Source organism: Mandrillus leucophaeus, unplaced genomic scaffold (genome assembly GCF_000951045.1).
Source record: "Mandrillus leucophaeus isolate KB7577 unplaced genomic scaffold, Mleu.le_1.0 Scaffold713, whole genome shotgun sequence".
NCBI lineage: Eukaryota > Metazoa > Chordata > Mammalia > Primates > Cercopithecidae > Mandrillus > Mandrillus leucophaeus.
In genome coordinates, this window is record NW_012107731.1 from 929,477 (window position 1) to 955,249 (window position 25,773).

The following is a 25,773-nucleotide window of genomic DNA, read 5'->3' on the forward strand; positions in this document are numbered from 1 at the left end:
CCATTGTGTTAGTTTGCTAGGGCTGTGCCATAACACAATACCACAGACTGGGTGGCTTAAACAACAGAAATTGATTTTCTTATAGTCCTGGAGGCCAGAAGTCTGAGAACAAGTTATCAGTGGGGTTGGGTCTTCTGAGGCCTCTCTCCTTGGCTTGATTTGTAGATAACTGTCTTCTACGAGTCCTCAGATTCTGAGGTACTGGGAAGGACTTCAACACATAAATTTTGGGGGAAAACAATTCAGCCCGTAACAACCAGGAAATAAAAAGATCCTTTTTAATTGAGAGAGCAAAATCATAGCGCTACAGGAATCAAATGAAAGATGACAAAATCAGGGCCTGGACGTATTCCTGGAAAGCTTTCTAAAGGTGGTGTGCCTGGTGCCAGATCTTAAACAGTCATGACAATTTGAATGGGATGGTTGGCAGGGGAGGTGCATCCAAGATACTCAGCATGAGAGAAGGCCCAGAGATGGGAAAGTGAGAGAAAATTGTGGAATCACTGATGCCTGGGTTACGAGACTTGGGAGGGAAGTTGAAAGGTCACCCAGGGCAACCTCCCATTTAATTCAGGAATCCCTTGCCAAAGGGTCATTCAGCTTCTGCTTGTATACCTCCCATGATGGGGTGCTCATTAAGGTACTGCTTCTATCTTTAGCCAGCTCTGCCTGGACAAAACAACAGGTTAGATGAAGTGCAGAAGTTGTGCTAAAAAGAAGAGGACAAATGAAGTTGTATGTGTAACAGGCCAGTGATGTCTTCATGCCAATTACCTCCAGGAACTTCTTTCTAATATCATACTTTGGGTGCAACCTCTGTTTTCACAATTCTGTCTTTGCCTGACCTGCTCTTCTAGTCAGGAGCCTTGGATTCTTGTCTTGTTAGGCTGTGCTACTTTGAGCAGATGTCTTTCAGTCTCTGGGCTTCAGTGTTCAAGTCTGTAACAGTGGCCAATTAAGAATCCCTGTTGCGTCCATCTCAGAGTTACTGTGAGGACTATAAGGGATAATAACAGATGTCAGTGTGACTGACAAAGTCAATTTTTAGCCTAAGCAAAGGTACCAGCCTGTGTTGTGTTCCCCAGAGTTGGGGGAATCCTAAAGAGGCGGGCGGTTTCTCCGTTTGCCTGTTTTGCTGATGTACATTCAACTCATTCTCAGCAAAATAAGCAAATGGAAAATTTGTCCATCAACAAGCTACCTTTCATGTTCCTAAAGGTATGAAGGAGAAGCCTGGAGTGGTGTGTGTGTGAGAGAGAGGGAGAGATAGTCGAAAGACGCTTGGAAAGCTGCAGAGGGTAAAGTCGAGGGTTTATCTTTTTATTATTATTATTATTATTTTTTAATGTGACCTTACACCCCATCCCTCTTCCAAACCTCCATTTATTTATCTGTAAAATGGAGATACTAATGCCTGCCTCTACAGGGTTGTTCTGAGAAGTGAAAGTAATGCAGATGAAAGCTCTAAGAGAGTACACAAAGAGAGAAGACCCTAGGGGAGTATGCAGAGGGAGGGCGGGGGAGGGAGGCGTTAGAGTGCTGGCATGGCTCCATTGGGGCAGGATCTTATTATTCTGGAGATTGGCCCAACACCTCTGGTAACTTTGGAAAGGACTTTCCGCTGACTCGACACAATTGGGAAGCCCCACAATAAACAGCATCTAACTCCAGAGCAGCGGGAGGCAGGCAGAGGTAGCAGCTGCCTTCTTCTGGGCGGGCGGAGGCTATTCGCCCCCATCCTCTCCCTGCATCCCACCCCCACAGTTCTCAAGCCTTGGTGGGGGACAAAGGCAGCCCATTGGGAACCCCCACACTCGCACCTCTCCCTGCCAAGACCTCTAGGAGCAGCAGGGCGGAGAGACAGAGCCTGCCGGTTGGCATGGAACAACCTGACTGAAGGCGAGGTCCGGGGCGGAGGGGATTGGGCTGTAGGGTTGTGGAGGAGGGGAGGCGGAGGGGGCGCTGGGGCTCTCGCTTGCTTCAGCCCAGCCCTCCTAGTCAGCCCGCGACAACTCGCGCCAGCTCCGGGGCCTCAGAGAAGCCGGACTTCGCAAGCACCATGCAGTGGATAAGGGGAGGATCGGGAATGGTGAGTGCATGTAGCCTTGGCTTCCCTTGCTTGAGCCTCTCAGTCCCCCAGCCCCACCTCCAGTTCCCCCAAGGAGCCACAACGCAGTGAGCACCCTGGCCTCTGCCCACCGCCCTAGCCGCCGTCCTTGAGACACCAGTGAGCTTGCTGTGGCCATTTTAGAAGTCCCTGCTCGCCCGCCTGCCCAGGAAACCCCCCTCCCATCCCCCTCCACTTTTCTATCTCCCTCTGAGATTAAGGTGGAATAGGGGTGGGGGCCAGATGATGTTCCCAGGAACATCCCAGGGGTCACTTGGGAGGCCAGAGAGGGAAGGGGGATGGCAGAGGGCTTCTCTGGAAGCAGTGAAGCTCGCAGGAGGCTGACAAGCTGGCACGGGGTTGTGGGGGGGCGGGAGGGGACAGTCACAAAGCCTGGAATTGTGGAGGGGGCGTTATGGGAGAGCTGCATGACTCCCCCCGCCCCCCGCCCTCAGCTAGATTTCCTGCAACTCCTTCCCCTGGTCAGCCCCAGGGCATGAGGGCCAGAGAGACACTTTCTCTCTCAGGAAGCTGCCTGAGGGGGCCCTGAAGCCCTTCCTTGTCTGGGCTGGGGTCACCCTGTCCACACTTGGGGCTTTGTCAAGGAGAGACAACTGCAGAAACCCACATTCTGGAAATGGGTTTGGGCCACAGTCAGTTAACAGAGCTCTTCTCTCCCTCTCAAGGAGTGTGTGCTTGTGTATTTGTTTAGTATAATCCTCCAACAGTTCATTTTATGCCATGGTGTCCCCTTCTCCACCTGGAGACCTTGGAATGACTTCCTTTTGCAGAGAGGAAGTGGTGGCTGCATTTTGATGCCTCTCTGACTTAGCCAGGAGCAGCTTAAGCCTGCTTAGGGCCTCTGGGGAGTGGGAGGCCACCATGACTTTGTCCTCAGCTGGGAGGCATAAGCAAAAGGGCCTTAGAGGGCAGTTAGGTTGGGTCAGCAGGCACTGATGGCAATACAGCCCACACTTCTACACTGCCACCCATGACACGCAGATGAAGGAAAGTAGCCTGAAGTGGTTGGGCAAAAACTGATATTTAACTCCTTTTTTGCTTTCATTGTGGAAGGGAGGAGGGAATCTGGTGTGGGCTAGGACTATATTCAGAGCACCTGTCCTCTTCCCTTCCTCAGAGTTGTGTTAGATCTCTGTTTCAGTGGCTCTTAAGGGCATCCAGTTCATATGCCTATGTACCAGGGTTTCAACAGACCCTTCCTCTCAGACCTCCCTACTTCCCTGAGGTCCCGTTAAAGCTACATCAAATGTTTGTAGAACCAGAAAAGATTAGAGCAGGTAAAGACCTTAGAGTCCTTGCTGTCCAACCAGGAAAGCTGGGATCCAGAGAGTGGGAGAGACTTGCTCAGGGCCACAAACTCCTTGGAGGCAAAGCTGACTCTAGCACTTGAGTCTCCTCACTGTCAGTCCTTCCCCACTGCTCCACCAATCATCTGTTCGAATGGTGCTGAAAGAGACAGAAAGGAACAGGGTCATGATCTTGGGAAAGGACTTTCTTCAGGATGATCTAGTGCCATTAAATTTACCTGAAAGCCGGGCACGGTGGCCCACGCCTGTAATCCCAGCACTTTGGGCGGGCGAGGCGGGTGGATCACCTGAGGTCAGGAGCTCAAGATGAGCCTAACATGGAGAAACCTCATCTCTACTAAAAAGAGAAAATTAGCTGGGTGTAGCGGCGCATGCCTGAGGCTGAGGCAGGAGAACCACTTGAACCCCGGAGACGGAGGTTACAGTGAGCCGAGATTGTGCCATTGCACTCCAGCCTGAGCAACAAGAGCAAAACTCCATCTCAAAAAAAAAAAAAAAAAAAAAAAAAAATTGCCTGAAAAAAACCCATGCCAGTCCTGGCATTTCTGGCAACTGGGAACTGGGTCAGGGTGAGACTTCCTTCCTCTTCCAAATACATTGAAGTATAGGGGCCCAGAGCCACTCATTAACAGCAGGTTAAATTAATGGAGAAATCTGAAATTTTGCCAACTGTGTATGAGAGAGAAAAGGGTCGCAGACATCTTGTGGAGACTACGTAATTAAGGATTGGTTGATGGGGAAAAATCTCATAATATTCTTAGAGGACTGAGGCAGTGAATATTATATGATGAAAGCATTTATTTAGCTCTTTACCAGAATGCAAGAGATGGGAGTAGTAAAGTCTATTCTTGCCTGAGAGGCAGGGAACCTCTAAGTTTTGGCCTTGCCACTAATAGAAATCCTTTGGGCCTCAGATTTCTTACCTATTAAATGCGGATGTTAATAATCACCAAAATTCCTTCCAGGTCTTAGATTCTCAGATTCCTAGAAGTATGTATTGGATAAAATTTAACTAGTAGCTCATTACAAACAAATAGGGATTGTGTATCTAGCCACCATTTTATAATGTGGCTAGTTGAAAGGTCTTTGCTCCTTGTTCTTTAATTTGCAAGGTGCCCGAAGTACAAACTGAGCTTTTTATAACAGTGAGATTTCTTTTTAGAAGATTTGACTGTAGTAACTTATTTCAAGTGTTACATGTAAATCATGGTCCTTGAACATAAAACATTGTTCAAGATTTTACAGAATAAAATCTGTCTCATAGATAGAGGATGTTAAACTGTGAATTCACACTGGATGGTAAATTGTTATTTATTCATGGCTTCTTCCTGCAATGCCAGTTTGTGCTGGATTAGCCAGTATGCCTAAAGTGGAAAGAACACTGTTCTCAGAGTAACATATCTGAGGTTTAGGACCTGGCTTTTACATTTCTCAGTCCTGAAACTATTACCAGTTGTCAAACCTACGTTATTCTCAGTATTCTCTTACATAAAATGGGGATAAAGTGCCTTTTTATAGGTACTATCGGGTCATTAATTTATTCAACACAAATGTAGAGGATCTACTATGAATTGACACTGATCTAAGTTCAGGGGAGATCGCAATGAAAAAAAAAATTCCTCACTTTCATGAAGCTCACATTCTAGTGTTTGGGAGGTTCATTAAACCATAATGGAAATGAATATACACTATGTCAGGAGATGGTAATCACTAGGAATAAAAATAAAACTTGTTAAGAGAATAGAGAGACATGGGAAGTTGGATGGTATCCATCAAAGCCTCACTAGTTAAGGAACATTTGAGCAAATATGTGAAGGAAGTGCAGGAACAAACTCTGTGTATATGTTTAGGAGAAGAGGATTTTAGGCATAAGGAACATCCAGAAAGAACACTACTGGTTTGTTTAAAGAACAGCAAGGAGACCAGTGTCCTTGGGATAAAGAATTACTATGTGAAAGAAGGATAGATGAAGTCAGAGAGAAAACAGCCACTTTTATAGGGCATTATTCTGACTGAAATTGGGAGCCATTGAAAGGTTTAGAAGAGATGAGGGACATGATCTGACTTAAATTTTAACAGGAGACTAAATTGTAGTGGTACAAGGATGAGAACTGTGAGGAAGCCCAGGTTAGAAGTGATGGTTGCTTGGATCAGGGTGATAATGGTAGAGATGAGGTCTATATGAAATGACTGACATCATTGTTTATAGATGATAACGTGTCTTTCTCCTTTCTGATCACCTGCTTGGACCCTCAGATAGCTAAGAGTGGGGCCTGAAAGAACATAGAGTGGGTGTATACATGGAGGGGCATTTCATATCTAAGTCAATGTTCGAGTGATCTGTTTTTGGTCTTCTGACCATGGTAGGGCTAACTGAGACTTGGTTCTATGTGGATTACCAATAAATTAATATCTTGCTTTCTGGGATTCTGGAGAAGAAGTTTAAGTGTATTATTAGCACCTCAAGGTTGTGGTATACCTACTGTTTATCTGTAATATCTGGAATGGATAATTTTTTATAGTCTTCTATATGAAAAAATTATTTTCAGTAATCATCAGTACTATTTATTATTTTCTTGATTTGTTCTTTAATTTTCAATTACCAAGGAAAACAATACATTTTAATGGTAAACATATTCAAATTCAAAATTTATCTCATGTATAAACTACAATGTGCACTCTCTAAACAGAAGTATTACACCTTTCAGTTTTCATTGTTTCACTGTTTTAGATTTTAAGCACACATAAAACTACAATTGGTCACAGGAATGACAGAATTGAAGTGACCCACATTCTGTTTCTTTGTCTTTATAATCACTACGTTATTATTGTTTACTTTCAACCTACTATGTAAATGCTGAAACATATAGTACCAGAGGGATTACAGACACAAAACTGACCTAAAGCTCTCTTGAATGATTTTGAACCTTTACAAACTGAAATGAGCTGAACGAACACTTGTAGTTACAACTGTGTGCGTCATGGACCAATGATGTAACTGGGAGTTCTCTGAGTCAACTTCCATGTAGAATAAAGTGTCGATTAAAGGATAAATAAAAAGATGCTAATTTCAAGCTTCATATATATTATTAAAAGTCAATAGTAACCACAACAATTGTTTAAAACTTTGACCAACCAAATTTTGTTTTGTTTTGTTTTTTGTTGTTGTTGTTGTTCGTTTGTTGTTTTAAGGAAGGAATGTTTTATTTCTAATGTTGTTTAAAATTGCTGGTGCATGGTGATAGAAAACACTTTGACTTTTAGTCTTAAAAAAATTTTTCTGTAGCTAGTGTACTCTTATTGCCTGCACCCTGGGTTGTCTGCTCCCATTGCCACATCTTTGGTGTGCCACCACTCTGGATAAGAATATGGAATTGTGGACCAATTCCATGCCAAATGCCATATGAACTGTGTAAGAGTCATATATGACTCTGTGGCAATCTCTCCAGATGGAAGGACCAACTGCAAGGCTTAACAGCTGATTTTACTTTATTCAGCTATGAATAACAGAAGAATATCTATACTGACTTAAAACACACAGGTTTTATTTTTTCACATAAAAAAATCAGGAAACAGGCGTACCTACCTGAGCCACTATGGCAGCTTCAGGAAGTTTTTAGAGACTTTTCTCCTCTATGATCCATAGCATTTGGCTTCCATTATTCATAGTCCAAGATAAGTGCTAAAGCTCAAGAAAATCTATTAACATCCATAATTTCAGAAGGCAAAAAAGAAGGAAAAGTTCTTGACCCCTCCTTTTTAAGAAGTCTTCCTAGAAGTCCTATTTAATACTTCTACTTATGTTTCATTGAAGAACTGTGTCACATGGCTGCTGCTAGCTGCAAGGGAAGCTAGGAAATGCAGTTATATAAACTAGGTGGCAAGTGTACACCTAAAATTTGGGAATGGTGTTTCTAATACAGAGGAAGAAGGGAAGAATGATGTTTTTGGGAGATAACCGGAAGTCATTGTCATGATTAGTTGAACTGTATGCCTGTGATTGTAGAAACACAGAATCTAAGGGCTTGTACTCAGCTTTGGACTGTGGGCCAAAGCCTGATAGATGTTGCTAATAGTAAAAATGCTGCCATCAATCTTGTGAAGGATCAATAAAGACTTGACATATCCTAGTCCTCCTATGCTTCCTACTAGTAACAATCTTTTTGTGAAACTAGATGGATGGTTATATGGTTTTGCTGTGTCCCCACCCCCTTCTCATCTTGAATTGTAGTTCCCATAATCCCCATGTGTCATGGGAAGGACCTGGTGGAAGGTAATCAAATCATGGGGTCAGTTACCCTCATGCTGTTCTCATGATAGTAAGTGAGTTCTCAAAAGATCTGATGGTTTTATAAAGGGCAGTTCCCCTGCACAGGCTCTCTTGTCTGCCACCATGTAAGATGTGCCCGTGCTCCTCCTTCGCCTTCTGCCATGATCGTGAGGCCTTCCCACCCATGTGGAACTGTGAGTTCATTAAACCTATTTTTCTTTACAAATTACCCAGTATCTGGTATTTCTTCGTAGCAATATGAAAATGATCTAATATAGTAAATTGGTACCAGTAGAGTGGGATACTGCTATTAAGACATCCTAAAATGTGGAAGCAACTTTGGAACTGGGTAATGGGCAGAGGTTGGAACACCTTTCAGGGCTCAGAAGAAGACAGAAAGATGTGGAAAAGTTTGGAGCTTCCTAGAGAATGGTTTAGGCCTTAGGTTTAGGGCCTGGCTTTTACATTTCTCAGTCCTGAAACTATTACCAATTGTCAAACCTACTTTATTCTCAGTATTCTCTTACATTAAATGGGGATAAAGTGCCTTTTTATAGGTACTTTTGGGTTATTAATTTATTCAACACAAATGTAGAGGATCTACTATGAATTGACACTGATCAACGACTGAAGGGTTTTGACCAAAAAGTCCAGGCTGAGGTGGTCTCAGATGGAGATGAGGAACTTATTGAGAACTGGAGCAAAGGTGATTTTTGCTATACTTTAGTAAAGAGACTGGCAGCATTTTGCCCCTGCCATAGAGATCTGTGGAACTTTGAACTTGAGAGAGATGATTTAGGGTATCTGGTGGAAGAAATTTCAAAGCAGCAAAGCATTCAAGAGAAGACTTGGGTGCCCTTAAGAGCATTCTGTTTTATTAATTCACAAAGATATGGTTTGGAATTAGAACTTATGTTTAAAAGGGAAGCAGAGCATAAAAGTTTGGAAAATTTGCAGCCTGGCAATGCAATAGAAAACAAAAACCCACTTTCTGGGGGAGAAATTGAAGCTGGCTGCAGAAATTTGCATAAGTAACAAGGAGCCAAATGTTAATTGCCAAGACAATGAGGAAAATGTCTGCAGGGCATGTCAGAGGGCTTCACAGCAGCCCTTCCCATCAAATGCCTGGAGGTCTAGGAGGAAAAAATGGTTTCATGGGCCAGCCCAGGGCCTTGCTGCTTTGTAAGGTCTTGGGACTTGCTGCCCTGCATCTCAGCTGTGGCTAAATGGGGCCAATGTAGAGCTCAGACCATTGCTTCAGCGGGTACAAGCCCCAAGCCTTGGCAGGTTATACATGATGTTGGGCCTGTGGGTACACACGAGTCAAGAATTGAGGTTTGGGAACCTCTGCCTAGATTTCAGAGGATGTATGGAAATGCCTGGATGTCCAGGAAGGAGTTCAGTGCAGGAGTGGAGCCCTCATGGAGAACCTCTGCTCAGGCAGTGTGGAAGGGAAATGTGGGGTTGGAGCTCCCACACAGAGTCCCCACTGGGGTACTGCCTAGTAAAGTTGTAAGAAGAGGACCACTGTCCTCCAGACCCCAGAATGATAGATTCGACAGCTTGCACTGTGTGCCTGGAAAAGCCACAGACAATGCCAGCCATGAAGGCAGCCTGGAGGGGGCTGTACCCTGCAAAGCTAGAGGGGCAGATTTGCCCCAGCCTGTGGGAGTCCACCCACAGAGTGGATCTGATGTGAGACATGGAGTCAAAGGAGATTATTTTGGAGCTTTAAGATTTGACTGCTTCACTGGATTCTGGACTTGCATGGAACCTGTAACTCCTTCATTTTGGTCAATTTATCCCATTTGGAACAGGCATATTTACCCAATGTCTTTGTATCTAGGCATCTTTATGTCTATAATTTCATTGTATCTAAGAAGTAACTAACTTGCTTTTTATTTTCCAGGCTCATAGGCAGAAGGGACTTGCCTTTTCTCAGATGAGACTTTGGACTTGGACTTTTGAGTTAATGCTGGAGTGAATTAAGACTTTGGGGGACTGTTGGAAGGGCATGATTGTGTTCTGAAATGTGAGGACATGAGATTTCAGAGGGGCCAGTGGTGGAATGTTATGGTTTGGCTGTGTCCCCACCCAAATCTCATCTTTAATTGTAGTTCCCATAATCCCCATGTGTCATGGAAGGGACCTGGGGAGGTAATTGAATCATGGGGACAGTCACCTTCATGCTGTTCTTGTGATAGTGCCTGAGTTCTCACAAGATCTGATGGTTTTATAAGGGGCTTTTTATTCTCTTTGCTCTACACTTCTCCTTGCTGCCTCCATGTGAAGAAGGATGTGTTTGCTTCCCCTTCTGCCATAATCATGTTTCCTGAGGCCTCCCCAGCCAATGCTAAACTGTGAGTCAATTACACTTCTTTCATTTATAAATTGCCCAGTCTCAGGTATGTCTTTATTAGCAGTATGAGAATGGGCTAATACATGACATGCTTCATGGAGATAGGGGATGCAAAATAGAGCAGTGTTTCTGGATGATTTAGGGGAAGGAGATGACAAGTACAGTAGTATAGTCTCAGCCCTGATGAGTTTCAGATGCTTGGACAGTCTTACATTGTAGATATCTAATAGGCAGTTGGTGATCAGATATTGAGCTCAGAAGGGATTGGGAGGCATTGATGACAGTTGAAGTTCTGAGGGTAGATGAACTACCTAGCATTTAAAAGTGCTGTACAGCCTGGGAAAGTGAGAGGTAGGAGCAGAACTTGAACCTTCTTTTTTAATTCTCCTAACCTAGAACAGACCCAGTCCACTGTTATCTACTTTCTAAAATTTACATGTCAGCACTATTGTTTCAGGCTTTACTTTCTGCAGTACTTGTGTTGCTTCTGGAGTGCCTGAGCTATAATGTCCAAGTTGGATGACCTTGGGGATAATCTAGCTCAACTCCTTAGATCAGGGGTCAACAAACTATATAGCCTGCTGACCAAATCTAGCCAACAAGCTAAGAATGATTTTTACATTTTTAAATTGCTAGGAAAATATCAAATGAAGAATAGTGTTTGGTGGTACAAGTATATGAAATTATAATGAAATTCAAATTTCAGCATCCATAAATAAACTTTCATTGGAACACAGCCATGCCCATTCATTTGCTTATTGTGTGTGGCTGCCTTTGTTATACAAAAGCAGAGTTGAGTAGTTGTGACAGAGACCATATGGCCCCCAAAGCTTAAAAAATTCAGTATTTGGCCCTTTACAGAAAAGGTTTGCAGACTCCTGGCTCCGAGCCCTAGGGTTACCATGGCAGTGCCTTGGGGAGGGGGAGAAAGGAGCAGGAAGGAGTGTGGATCTCTCACCTCTGGTCTACAGCACCTGGGCTTTTGCTTTATACATTGGATTGTTGCTTAAGATTTCAGAAAAAGGGGGCTTTTCTTATCCTGTATTCCCTCCATCCCCCACACAAAATGTTTGAATACTACTCATTTTATAGATTGTGAACACTGAAGTTCAGAAAAGGAGAGTGCTTTACCCAAGACCATGCAGCTGCTCAGTCACTGGAATAAGAACCCACAGATCTGAATTCTCCATTGAGTGTGCTTCTTCTGTGAGGTAAATTTAGTAGGGCCGAGGGAAGGGAAGCTCACCTGTTATGCATGTGCCAGTTATATTAAATGTTATCCCAATCAATCCTCACATTAACCCCTACAAAATTAGCCCCTTAATGTCTACATGTGTTTATGTGTTAGTTTATAAATCCATGCAACAGATATTCACTGAGCATCTACTATGTGTCAGGTACTCTTCTATCCACTGGAGATGTGGCAGGGAACAAAACAAAAAAATGTCTCTATCTTCCCAGAATTCATAACCTAGTCCAGCTTGGAAACAGGAATAGACAGCTTAGGCATCTCTCTCAGGGTTAAACAAAGGGCAACATAAGATTTCAAATCCAAATCTATTTGTTTGCAAAAGGCTTACTCTTTGCACCACCCACTTATCCACCCATGACCCATCTACTCCCCGTTCCTCTATGTGCCTCTCATTCACCCACTGATCCACTCACCTATACACACATCCTCTCATTCACCCATCAATTCCTCCACCTATCCATCCATCCATCTATCCATCTGTTCATCTATCCAATTTATTTATTGATCATTTACAAATTGCTGGGTGCCGGGGATACTGTCTCAGTATCACTAGCTTTTACTCTTCTGCCTTGGCTCTGGCCACTTATTGTTTGTGTGGTCCTGGGCATCCCACTTGACTCCTTAGTATCCTTATCTTTAAAGGTGGGAAGATAGTAGTGCATACCTATTTCATAGCATAGTTGTAAGGATGAAATGAGTGAATACATGCAAAACACCTCGAACAATGCCTGATACAGAGTAAAAGTCATATAAATATTTGTTGTTATTATTTTACATTTCCTTCAGAGTCAGAGCCCATTCTACTTGGTTCAGAAACACAGCTTTATTTTATTACTGACTAATCATGTTGCATTCCTTAGAGTCCTTTCAAGTTAGTCTGGGAAATAAATTTATGTCAATACTAAAGAAGTCAATTATGTTTCCTCTCCCATGTAATAGATTCATGACAAATATTATGTCTTTATCCTGAATAGTTAATACATGTGTAGAGTATAAAACTCAGAGTAGGGAAGGTAATGTGGTGAAAAATAAGTCTCCCTTCTTCCCTTCATCCTGTTACCTGGTCCTTTTCCCCAGGAGCAGCCCCAGATATCAGGCTCTTAGGTGTTCATGCTGGGATATTCTGAGCTTTCATGAGCATATACTTAAGTACACAGAAACACACACACACTTTCTTCATGCATATAGTGGCATATTCTTACATTGTTATAGTTAGCTATTTTTTAATTAACAATATGTCTTGGAGATTATTATATATCAGTACAAGTAGAGAGCCTTCCTTTTGTATGGCTACATAGGATTCCATTGTGTCCTCTGTTGATGGTGAATTGGGTTGTCTCCAGTCATTAGACATGATGAACAAGGCTGAAAATGGATGTTTAGCTAGAAGCTATGATTTCTGAGGCACTGTACTGGACGGAGGTGTGGGAGAGTCAAAGGAAGATGTGGCTTATGTCTTCAAGGAGCTTAGGATTGAGTAGGGGGGAAATAAAGACAGGCTGGACTAAATGCTTTAGGAATGTATAAAGAAGATAATGTAAGAAAATAGGGGAGCAAGAATGTGGTGGGTGAGGGGTTCAGGGTATTGAGTAGGGCTTCCAAGAGACAGTGTTTAAATATACTTTTTATTTTATTTTTTATTTTTATTTTTTTCTTCTAATTTTTATTTCAGGTTCAAGGAGTATGTGTACCAGTTTGTTATATGGGCAAATTGTGTGTCACGGGGTTTGATGTACAGATTATTTCTTCACCTAGGTAATAAGCATATTACTCGATAGGTAGTTTTTCAGTCCTCACCCTCCTCACATCCTTCACCCTCAAGTAGGCCTCAGTGTCTATTGTTCCATTCTTTGTGTCCATGTGTACTCAGTGTTTATCTCACACTTGTAAGTCAGAACATGCAGTACTTGGTTTTCTGTTTCTGTGTTAATTCGCTTAGGATAATGACCTCCAGCTCCATCCATGTTGCCATAAAGGACATGTTCTTGCCTTTTTATGGCTGTGTAGTATTCCATGGTGTATATGTACCATATTTTCTTTATCCAATCCACTGTCATGGGCATCTAGGTTGATTTTATGTCTTTGCTATTGTGAATAGTGCTGTGATGAACATACATGTGCATATATCTTTATGGTAGAATGATTTATATTCCTTTGGCTATATACCCAGTAATGGGATTGCTAGGTTAAATAGTATCTGTTTTAAGTTCTTTGAGGAATCTCCAAACTGCTTTCCACAGTGGCTTAACTAGTTTACATTCCCAACAGTGTATAAGTGTTGCCTTTTCTCTGCAACCTCATTAGCATTTGTTATTTTTTGACTTCTTAATAATAGGTATTCTGACTGGTGTGCGATGGTATCTCATTGTGGTTTTAATTCGCATTTCTCTAGTGATTAATTATGTTGAATATTTTTTCATATGCTTGTTGGTCACATGTATGTCTTCTTTTGAGAAATGTCTGTTCATGTCCTTTGCTCATTTTTTAATGAGGTTGTATTTTTTTTGCTTGTTGATTTGTATGAGTTCCTTGTAGATTCTGGATATTAGAAATTTGTTAGATACATAGTTTGTAAACATTTTCTCCCATTCTGTAGGTTGTCTGTTTACTCTGTTTCTTTTGCTGTGCAGAAGCTCTTTAGTTTAATTAGGTTGCATATGCCAATTTTTTTTGTTGTTGTTGCAATTGCTGTTGGTGTCTTTGTCATGAAATCTTTTCCAGGGCCTATGTCCAGAATAGTGTTTTCTATGTTATCTTCTAGGGTTTTTATATAAACTGCATTTTTACAGCCTTTCACATAGCACAGTTGCTTGGGATGGGGAGTAGGCATGGTAGGTGAAGCATGAGATGTTTCAAGCAGAGGGTACAACATAAGATAAAGAATCAAGACATTAAAGGAATCATAAGTTCTGGAAATAGTACATTAGTGTTCTGGTGTGGCTGGAGCCTGTAATTCTGGAAATGTGTACTGTGGCTAGAACAAGAAGAGCTCAGAAGCTTTGCCTGGTAGAAAGGATAATGACATGATGAAACAAAGTAGTGGAGGATTCCTTTGGCAACACAGGACACCAGCAGAGCGAACTGGAAAAGGAGAGGGGTTGCATTTGACAACCAGAGGCAAATTCCACAGATATTATGATAGGCAATCTCAAATACTCTGACTGAGATGAATGTCTGTTGTAGAAATTTCTTGGGAAAAAAAGTATGATTAAAAGTCAGATGGACCTGGGTTTGAGTCCTGCCTCCACCAGCAGCTGTCACTATATGTCCTTGGCCAAATTGCTAAACCTCTCTGAACTTCAGGATCCTTATCAATTAAATGAGGATAATATCCTGTATTAGTAAAGGTTCTTTAGAGAAATAAAACCAATAGAATGGATGGGTGAATGGATAAGTAGATAGATAGATAGATAGATAGATAGATAGATAGATAGATAGATAGACAGACAGACAGACAGACAGACAGACAGACAGATAGATAGATAGATAGATAGATAGATAGATATTATAATGGATTTGCTCATGATTATGGAGTCTGAGAAGTCCCAAGATCTGCATTCTGCAAGCTCAAGTCCCAGGAGAGCCAATGTGTAGGTGTAGCCCTAGTATGAAGGCCTGAGAACCAGAAGAACTGATAGTGTGAATGCCAGTCTGAAAGCCGTCAGGCTTGCGACACAAGAAAAATTGATGTTTCAGTCCAAGTCTTAAGGCTAGAAAAAACCAATGTCCCAGCTCAAGCAGTCAGGCAGGAGGAATTCCCTTTTACTAGGCCTTTTTGTTCTATTCATATCTTCAACTGATTGGATGGGAGCTCATCCACACTGTGGAGGGCAATCTTCTTTACTTTGTCTACTAATTCAAATGTTAATTGCATCTGGAAAAGTCCTCATAGACACACCCAGAGTAATGTTTGATCAAATATCTGGGCACCCTGTGGCTCAGCCAAGTTGATACATTAAAATTAACTATCACATAGCCTTCACTTTTCTTCCCAGTCTGCTGTGAGAATCAGATGATTGAGTAGGTATAGATGGGAAAGTGCTGTGTGAACTGCGCTACTCTGTATCAATGTGGGGAGTAATTATTATTCCTGACAGGACAGAGGAGACACACATTTGGGTGGGCAGAGTATGGTCTTTTCCACTTCCCTGAATTCATACCTTAGAAGATCATACCTTCTCCTCCTCTGAGTGCTAAGAAATCCAATAGGAATTTTATTCACAAGGAACAATCCCTCCTGCCCCAATCCAAGACTTCCTGGATTCTGTGCTGGAGAAAAGACTGAGAAAAACACCAAAAAGTCCTGACATAATGTGAGGAGCTTCTTCTTAAGATATCATTGCTTTGTAACGTTTTCATATGATGCTGATGTGTGTGTGTGTGTGTGTGTGTGTGTGTGTGTGTGTTAGAATGTGGTTAGTTCTGTAAGTGATTAAGCTGCTAGATGATGGAAACTGGACAGTGGAGGAGAGAAATGCATTTAGCTATCTCTAAAAGATCCTATTGCCATGAGGAGATATACTGTCAAAGGGTCAGCCTAGCACACCAGGGAAATGACATTTCAGCTGAGTCAGTTATGTAGAGACTTGGGGAAAGATCCTGACACATTTGGATTACAATTTTAAAAAGGAAGAGACAGTGCGGCTTATGGGAAGTTGAGGGGAGCCAGCAGGAATAGCACATGCAAAGGCCTTCAGGTTGAAGCAACTTGGTACACTTGAGAGACAGAAAGAAGGCTACTGTGACTGACACAGTGAGAGAGCGAGACAAGTGGCATGATAGGAGGGTAGAGAGTAAGGCAGAGACCAGCTCACAAAGAACCTTGTAAGCCCAAGGAAAGTATGAATTGGCTATACTCAAAGTCAGTGTGGTTCAGTGGTCAATAGCACAGACTCTGAAACCATACTCCCTGGGTTCAAATTCTGACTGTGTCACATCTTAGCTATGTGACCTTGAGAATGTTACCGAATCTTTCTGTGCCTCAGTAATGCCCTCTGAAAAGTGAGGAAAATAATGACACTATTCATCCTGTTATTGTGAGGATTAAGTGAGTTAACATGCTCACAGTGTGCATGGCAGTACTGGGCACATGGCAAGCATTATTTATTTTAAACACAATAGGAAGTGTTCAAAGGAGTGGAATGATAGGGTCTGCTTTGTGATACAAGAAAAGGACTTTTGCATATGGCCCTGTAGAGAATGGATAGGAGATGGTGAAAGCAGAGATGGTAAGCCCAATTGAGTGGCTGCTGCAAAAATCCATTCAGCTATTTGAGTTGGATAGAGGAGGGAAGACTGACATCCATTTTTGAAATAAAATCAATGGGACTTGCTGGTGAATTAATTCAGAGACATATAAGACAGATGACCCCTAGCTTTCTGGCTCTGCCACAGACCAGCTGTGTAATTTTGAGCAAGTGACTTAACCTGTTTAAGCTTCATTTTCCATATTTATTAGTGAGGTTTCTCCGGAGAAACAGAACCAATAAGTTATGTACATACATAGAGAAAGAGAGATTTATTTTAAGGAGTTGACTCACAGAGTTTTGGTGGTGCAAGTCCAAAATCTGCAGGGTAGGTAGGCAGGCTGGAGACCCAGGGAAGAGTTGCAATAAGAGTCCAAAGGCAGTCTGCTGGCAGAATTCCTTCTTGCTCAGGGAAGGTCAGTCTTTAATTCCATTAAGATCTTCAGGTCGGACATGGTGACTCATGACTGTAATCCCAGCAGTTTGGGAGGCTGAGGCAGGTGGATCACTTGAGGTCAGGAATTAAAGACCAGCCTGGCCAATATGGTGAAACCCTGTATCTACTCAAAATACAAAAATCAGCCGGGCACGGTGGTTCATGCCTGTAATTCCAGCCACTCAGGAGGCTGAGGTATGAGAATCGCTTGAACCTGGGAGGCAGAGGTTGAAGTGGGTCGAGATCATGCCACTGCACTCCAGCCTGGATGATGGAATGAGACTCTGTCTCAAAAAAAAAAAAAAAAAAAATAAGTTATTCAACTGATTGGATGAAGCCCACCTACATTATGCAGGGTATTCTGGCTTACTCAAAGTCCACCAATTTAAATGTAAATCTCATCTATTAAAATACCTTGACAGAAATATCCAGAATAATCGACCAATTATCTGGGCACTGTGGCTCAGCCAAGTTGACACATAAAATTGATCATCATGCCTTGCCTATGAAACCGGAATAATGATAATATCCAGTCACTGGTACTATTGTTTTGAGTATGAAATATTAATTTAAATGAATAATATTCATTTAAAGCACTTGGTACAGTGTCTTTCATATAGCAAGGGCTCAATTAACGATAGCCTTTACTATTTCAATGTAATAATAATCCTTCACATTCATTTGGTATTTCATATTTTCAAAGTACTTTCACAAGATATACAAATGGTCAACAAATATATGAAAAAATGCTCAATGTGACTAATCATCAGGGAAATGCAAACTAAAACCACAATGAGATACAACCTTACTCAGCCAGAATAGCTATTATTAAAATGTCTACAAGCAATAGATGTTGGCATTTATGTGGTGAAAAGGGAACACTTATATACTGCTGGTTGAAATGTACTGTATTAGTTTGTTTTCACGCTGTTGATAAAGACATACTTGAGACTGGGCAATTTGCAAAAGAAAGAGGTTTAGTTGGACTTACAGTTTACAGTTTCACATGCCTAGGGAAGCCTCACAATTATGGCAGAAGGCAAGGAGGTGCAAGTTACATTGTATGTGGATAGCAGCAGGCAAAGAGAATGTACCACCAGGGGAAATGCCAGGCACTTATAAAACCATCAGATCTTGTGAGAACTCACTCATTATTATGAGAGCAGTATGGAGGAAACCACGCCCATGATTTAATTATCTCCACCTGGCCCCGCCCTGGACAAGTAGGGATTATTACAATTTAAGGTGAGATTTGGGTGGGGACACAGAGCTAAACCATATTATTCCACCCTGGTTCCTCCCAAAGTTTATGTTTTTACTTTTTAAAACCAATTTTGCCTTTCCAACAGTCCCCCAAAGCCTTAATTTATTTTAGCATTAACCCAAAAGTTTACATTTTAAAATTTGAGGCAAGGCAAGTCCCTTCCGCCTATGAGCCTGCAAAATTAAAAGCAAGCAGTTACTTTCTAGATACAGTGGGGGTACAGGTATTGGGTAAATACAGTCATTTTAAATGGGAGAAATTGGCCAAAACAAAGGGGCTACAGGCCCCATGCAAGTTTCAAATCCAGTGGAGCAATTAAATTTTAAATTTTTAAAATGATTTCCTTTAACTTTATATTTTACATTCAGGTTACGCTGATGTAAGAGGTGAGTTTTTATGGTTTTGGGCAGCTCCACCCCTGTGGCTTTGCAGGGAACAGCCTCCCTCCTGGCTGCCTTCGCGGGTTGGCATTGAGTGTCTGCAGCTTTTTTAGGCACAAGATGCAAGCTGTTAGTGGATTTACCATTTTGGGGTTTGGAGGACAGTGGCCCTCTTCTCACAGCTCCACTAGGTGGTGCCCCAGTAGGGGCTCTGTGTGGGGGCTCGACCCCACATTTTCCTTTCACACTGCCCTAGCAGAGGTTTTTTATGCATCCTGCCTCCCACAGCAAACTTTTGCCTGGGCATCCAGGCATTTTTATATATTTTTTTGAAATTTAGGTAGAGGTTTCTAAACCTTAATTTTTGACTTTTGTGCATCCGTAGGCTTAACACCACATAGGAGTTGCCAGGGCTTGGGCCTTGCATCCTCTGAAGCAACAGCCTGAGCTGTACCTTGGCCCCTTTTATTTATGGCTGGAGTAGCTAGGACACAGGGCACCAAGTCCCTAGATTGAATACAGCAGAGGGACCCTGGGCCCAGCCCAATAAACAATTTTTTCCTCCTAAACCTCCATGCCTGTGATGGGAGGGTTTGCCATGCCCTGAAGACACTTTCCCCATTGTGTTGGGGATTAACATTTAACTTCTTGTAATTTATGCAAATTTCTGTAGCCTGCTTCAGTTTTTCCTTAGAAAATGAGTTTTGTTTTTTTTTTCATTGCATTGTTAGGCTGCAAGTTTTTCAAACTTTTATGCTTTGCTTTTCTTATAAAACTGAATGCCTTTAGCAGCACCCAAGTCACATCTTGAATGCTTTGCTGCTTAGACATTTTTTCACCTGATACCATAAATTACTTTTTAAAGTTTAGTTTTAAAAATTTCTAGGGCAGGGGCAAAATGCCGACAGTCTCTTTGCTAAAATATAACAAGAGTTACCTTTGCTTCAGTTACCAACAAGTTCCTTATGTTTATCTGAGACCACCACAGTTGGACTTTATTGTTCATATTGCTATTAGCATTTTGGGCAAAGCCATGTAACAAGTTTTTAGGAAGTTTTTAATTTTCCCACATTTTCCTGTCTTCTTCTGAGCCCTCCAAACTGTTTCAACCTCTGCCTCTTACCCAGTTCCAAAGTTTCTTTCACATTTTGGGGAACTTTTTTAGTAGCACCCCACTGCCAGTACCAATTTACTGTATTTGTTTATTTTCACACTGCTGATAAATACATACCTGAGACTGGGCAATTTACAAAAGAAAGAGTTTTAATTGGACTTACAGTTTCACATGGCTGGGGAGGTCTTACAAGTATGGTGGAAGGCAAGGAGGAGCAAGTTACATGTTAAGTGGATGGTGGCAGGCAAAGAAAAAATGTACCAGCAGGGGAAATGCCAAATGTTTATAAAACCATCAGATCTCATGAGAACTCACTCACTATTACAAAAACCATATGGGGGAGACAGCCCCCATGTTTAATTATCTCCACCTGGCCCCTCCCTTAACACGTGGGAATTATTACAATTAAAGGTAAAATTTGCATGGTGACACAGAGTCAAACAATATTATATACATTAGTACAACCTCTATGGAAAACAGTATAGAGATTTCTCAAAGAACCAAAAGTAGATCTTCCATTTGATCCAGCTATCTCACTACTGGGTATCTGCCTAGAGGAAAAAAAAGTCATTATATCAAAAACACACCTACATACATATGTTTATCACAGCACAATTCACAATTGCAAAGATATGGAATTAACCCAAGTGCCCAACAATTAATGAGTGGAGGAGGAAAATGTGGTATATAAACCACCATGGAATACTACTCAGCCATAAAAAAGGAGTAAATAATGTTTTTTGAAGTAACTTGGATGGAGCTAGAGGCTGTTATTACAAGTGAAGTAACTCAGGAATGGAAAATCAAATACTGTATGTTCTCACTTGTAAGTGGGGACTAAGCTATGGGTACACAAAGGCATACAAAGTGGTATAATAGATATTGGAGACTCAGAAGGGGAAGGGTTGGAGGATGAGAAATAAAAAAACTACATATTGGGTACAATGTACAATACTTGGGTGGCTGGTGCACCAAAATCTGACTTCACCACTATACAATTCATCCACGTAACCAAAAACCACTTGTTCTCCAAAAGCTACTGAAATAAAGAAAAAGTGCCATGACATGCATGAATTCATGTAATCCTCACAACAACACGCTCCCTACTTTAAAGGTGGGGAAACTAAGGCTTTAAGAGGTGGAATATCTTCTCCATACAACTATCTCCAAACGGAGCCAGAATGAAAACCAGGTGTATAACTCCATAGTAGTTATTTGGTCATTACTCTTCTCACTTCCCAGGAGTGAACAGTGCCCAGTCTCCTTCATTCTAGAGGTGAGGGGTACCAGGAATAAGGTTATAAATGCAGTATGTCTTAAGAAAGATAGCTTACCTTTACCAAGCCAGCATTTATTTTGTGCCAGGCGCTGTTCTAAATGTTTTTGCATGTGTATCTAATATAATCTTCTCAACGAAATTATGAGGTAGGCACAATTTTTTTAACTAAATAACTTTATTTACCTTTATCTCAAACTTTATTCACAGCCTTCTTCATCTTAATTAGCTGCAAAGCGCAAATTGTTCATAAGCAAAAACTGAAAAGAGCTGCAGTGTCCAAGGGGCTTGGGCTTAAAAATATTAGAGAACTAGATTTTATCAGATCTATAAACAAAAATTTGTTAAAAAGCAGTCATAATATAAAATAGCAGCTGCCAGTAACTTCTTCAAGTTTTATCTTCTTCAGATATTGACTCAATTCAGTTTACCTCATTCTTGGAAGCCTCATCAAAATTTTCTACAAGATCTCGAACTTCATCATCATCATCCTCTCCAGCAGCAAGTGGTGCTTTTCCATCCACATATTGTTTAGGCAGAGCTTCAGCCAGTCTCCTTAAAGTAGTCAAACTGCACCAAGCTGGTTTAAGATGCTGGGTAGCATTTCTGTCAGCTGCTTTGTCATAGCATGGCCTGTAATGGTGAAAGTGTTCACTCCTAGAGATGCCTAAACTTTAGGGTTGTTAAAGTGGATCACTGTTCCTTGGTTTGTAAACATATTCACCTCTTCAATACCAGAGACATTGTTTACCTCGAACTTCTTTAAGGAGAACTGAAGTTTTTAATCATCTGCTGTGGCTGTTTTATGAACCACCTCCTTCTTTCTCTGAGCAGTTCCTTTCCTGTAGTTTGGTGGGTTTTCCTGGTTCGTGATTGTTTCTTTCATCTTGTCGGAGTGGATGAGGGGCCGCATAGGAAACTAGGGTTGGTGATCAGGGGTCTTGGATGGCTCAGCTGAGGTTAGGCACACACATGTGGGGGACACAAGATGAGAGCTAGAGGGGCACAGTTCTTTAGTGAGGAAAATGCAGGTAGGGCACAGAAGAGAGGTACACTCAGGCCATGTGCTGAGAAGACTCAAATGATTTTTGCCCTTTCTTCTTTCACCATTGTACATTCCAGAGAGGGAAACTCAGAAAAGCCCTTTGAGTGTTTGTGAGGTGCATACATTTGGGTATGTAAAGGCAGTGAAACCTGACAGAATGCCTTTTGTAGACATAACAGGCACTCTGTTACTGCTTGTGGAGTGGATGAATGAGCTGATGAAGGGGTGAACCTCAGGCAACCTGTAGCCGTCAAGCCTGGAGCTGGCCCTAGAGAGGACAGAGGCATTGGTAGAAAATATTTCTTTTGGCCCAGGTAAGATGCCACTGAACCAGCCAAGCAGTAGGGTGAGGGGAACAGGCTGAAACAAGACACTTCAGAAGTCATTCGTAGAAAAATTACCTAACTCCTCTGGATATCAGTTTACACAAATGGGGCCTTTCTCCCTGCCTCCATTTCCTCCTCTCAATGTGCATGCACACACATTCATTCAGTCATTCAGTACTATTGAGCATCTGTTATGCAGCAGGCACTGTTCTAGGCACTAGATGTGTGTACAAAACAGACAAAAATTCTGTCTTCAGGGAACATATATTCTAAAAGGGAAGTTATATGCTAAGAACATGACTAAATATGTAATATGGTAGTTTTACATGCTAAGGAGAAAAAATGCAGCAGAGAAGATGGATAAGAAGTATGCATGTGGGTGGTTAAAATTTTAGGTTCCTATTTCCTGCTGCATTTCCCTCACAAGGTTGTCAGGAGGTTGATACGTGATAAAAAGCCACAGTATTTAGGAAGCTGTAAAATTCTGTTTACATGTAAGGTGCAGTTATTCTTAGGGGATAATTTTTTCTAGGTCCTTATTTGCTCTTCCCTTCTCCATTAACAGTATAGTAAAGCTTCAAGAATTCTGACCGGGAGGATGGGAAACTCAGGTTCTAGGCCTGGCTCTAGCATGACAATTTTAAAAAATCCCAAATGTATAGAACTGTACAGATTCCAAAACACTTTTTCCGGAACTGGGTCTTCTGGCTGTTAATCCTTTGTTCTTTCCACTCTTTCATGAAGCAGTAAGAGCAGTGGTAAGTCATTTGCTTCCTCAGAAACAGTCTTTCCCTTCTGGAAAATGGGAATGATGAACCACCCCAACCCCACCACTACCCCTTTCCAGTCTCCTTGGGCTTTTGTGAGGTACAAATCAGATAATGGTTATGAAACAACTTTCTATGTCATAAAATGTGACTGTAAGGGCTGGTTGCTAAGGTTGCTAAGATCTGAAGAGTTGGTGCTCCTGCTTAAGTGAGGGTTTTTTTTTTAAATTTTTAAATCCTTGTTAACTGGGTGTATGTGTGGAGAGGGGAGAGTGAGCCTTTGGAACTGGTGCTACTTCCTTTTCTTTCTGAAAAGCAGCTGAGGGGAGCGGGGGCAGCACTGAACTCTAGCATCTCCTAGAAATAGGAACAGTTACATGGAAACACTTGGCATCTCATGATGGACTGGCAACTACTGGTGTGCAGCTCATTTTGTCCACTCTGCTTTTGGGAGGTGGGAACTGGGACTCATTTCCTGAAACTTAATACACAAATTACTCATGGCCTTTAAAGACCTCCACTTGCCCCTCTGATACAATCTTATTTGGAATGTTGGGGGTGGGAAGGGGGAACCTTGAATAGGTGAGATCTTCATTTAGTACCTCACGTTTTTCTGCTGTGATAATTCTTTTTTGTTGTTTTATTTTTCTTCAACTTTTAAGTTCCAGGGTACATGTGCAGGATGTGCAAGTTTGTTACCTAGGTAAACATGTGCCATGGTGGTTTGTTGCACAGATCAACCCATCACCCAGGTATTAAGCCCAGCATCCATTAGCTATTCTCCCTGATCCTCTCTCTCCCACAACACCTCCAACAAGCCCCAGTGTATGTTGTTTCCCCACCATGTGTTCTCATCATTCAGCTCCCACTTATAAGGAAGAACATGCAGTGTTTGGTTTTCTGCTCCTGTGTTAGTTTGCTGAGGATAATGGCTTCCAGCTCCATCCATGTCCCTGTAAAGTACATGATTCCATTCCTTCTTATTACTGCATAGTATTCCATGGTGTATATGTACTACATTTTCTTTATCCGGCCTATCATTGATGAGCATTTCGGTTGATTCCATGTCTTTGCGATTGTGAATAGTGCTGCAATGAACATACACATGCGTATATCTTTATAAGAGAATGATTTATATTCCTTTGGGTATATACCCAGTAATGGTATTGCTGCATTAAGTGGTATTTCTGCATCTATATCTTTGAGGAATTGCCACACTGTCTTCCACACTTGTTGATCTAATTTACATTCCCACCAACAGTGTAAAAGCATTCCTTTTTCTCCACATCCTTGCCAGCATGTTGTTTCTTGACTTTTTAATAATTGCCAGTCAGAATGGCAGTGAGATGATATCTCATTGTGGTTTTGATTTGCATTTCTGTAATGATCAGCATTGTTGAACTTTTTAAATGTTTGTTGGTCTCATGAGTGTCTTCTTTTGAGAAGTGTCTGTTCATGTGCTTTGCCCACTTTTTAATGAGGTTGTTAGTTTTTTCCTTGTAAATTTGTTTAAGTTCCTTGTCAACTCTGGATATTAGACCTTTGTCAGATGGATAGATTGCAAAAATGTTCACCCATTCTGTAAGTTGAACTATGGCAATTCTTGATATACTAATCGAGTTTTCATTCCACAGAGTACTTTCAAATCCATGATCTCATCATCTCTTTGGCAGGCATTATGTCTATCTATAGATGAGGAAACTGAGGCTCAGAGAGTTTATGATTTGCCTAAAGCTAGGCACATATAATCACACCCTCAAATAATAGTATTTATTATCATTTATTGAGCATTACTATGTGCTGGACATTGTTGTAAGTACTTTACAGTTATTCACTCATTAAACCCTCATGAACACCTACCCCCGTTTTGCAAATGAGGAAACTAGGTGACTGAGAGTCAGGGGTTTGCTCAAAATGAGGGGCAGCATGAGTATCATGACATTCTACCATTCTCCCTGATTTAAAGATGAGTAAAGTGAGACTCAATGACATTAAATAAGTTGTTCAAGTTCTCACAACTGGCAATTGAAAGAACTAAGGTTGGATCTCAGTAGGCTGGCTCTAGAGCCTATATTCTTAGCCATAAGGCTGTACACTACTTCTAACTCTTAGGATCTTCCTAGCTTTATAAACTGAAGCACGGGGTGGGGGGAGGGCACGGAGAGAGAGAGAGAGGACTTATTAAGATCACATAATGGATTTATCATTTTTAAATTTAATATATGAATAGCTAATATATTTATATGGTAAAAAAATCAAACGATAAAAATGTATACAGTCTATCTCTCTATCTACCCATCAGAGATCACAAACTTAATGGCTTTCTATGTATCCTTCTAGAGTTTCTTTATGCAGATATAAGCAAATCCAAATATATTTTATTTCCCCTCTTCTTTACCTAAAAGATCACACATCATAATACTAAATTTGACCCTTTAACAACGTGGAGATTAGGGGCACTGAATCCCACCCTCCATGCAGTTGAAAATCAACGTGTAACTTTTCACTCCCTAAAAACTTAACTGCTAATATCCTCCTCTTGACTGGAAGTCTTATCTATAACAAACACAGTTGATTGACACATATTCTGTATATGTTTTATA

At 41.5% G+C, this 25,773-nt stretch overlaps 1 protein-coding gene across 3 annotated transcripts in view; it reads left to right on the forward strand.

The window, feature by feature from the left end:
• Positions 1–1,647: 1,647 nt before the first annotated feature.
• The window catches only part of ARHGEF9 (Cdc42 guanine nucleotide exchange factor (GEF) 9), a 164,449-nt gene continuing 140,323 nt past the window's right edge, over positions 1,648–25,773 (forward strand). For 2 of the 3 annotated variants that reach the window (XM_011965034.1, XM_011965037.1), the window contains exon 1: positions 1,660–2,089. In XM_011965034.1, the coding sequence (XP_011820424.1) occupies positions 2,060–2,089 (30 nt within the window). In that variant the 5' untranslated portion in view covers positions 1,660–2,059. Of the gene's footprint in view, positions 2,090–25,773 lie in introns of all 3 variants that reach the window. The other variant, XM_011965038.1, reaches the window with a different exon arrangement.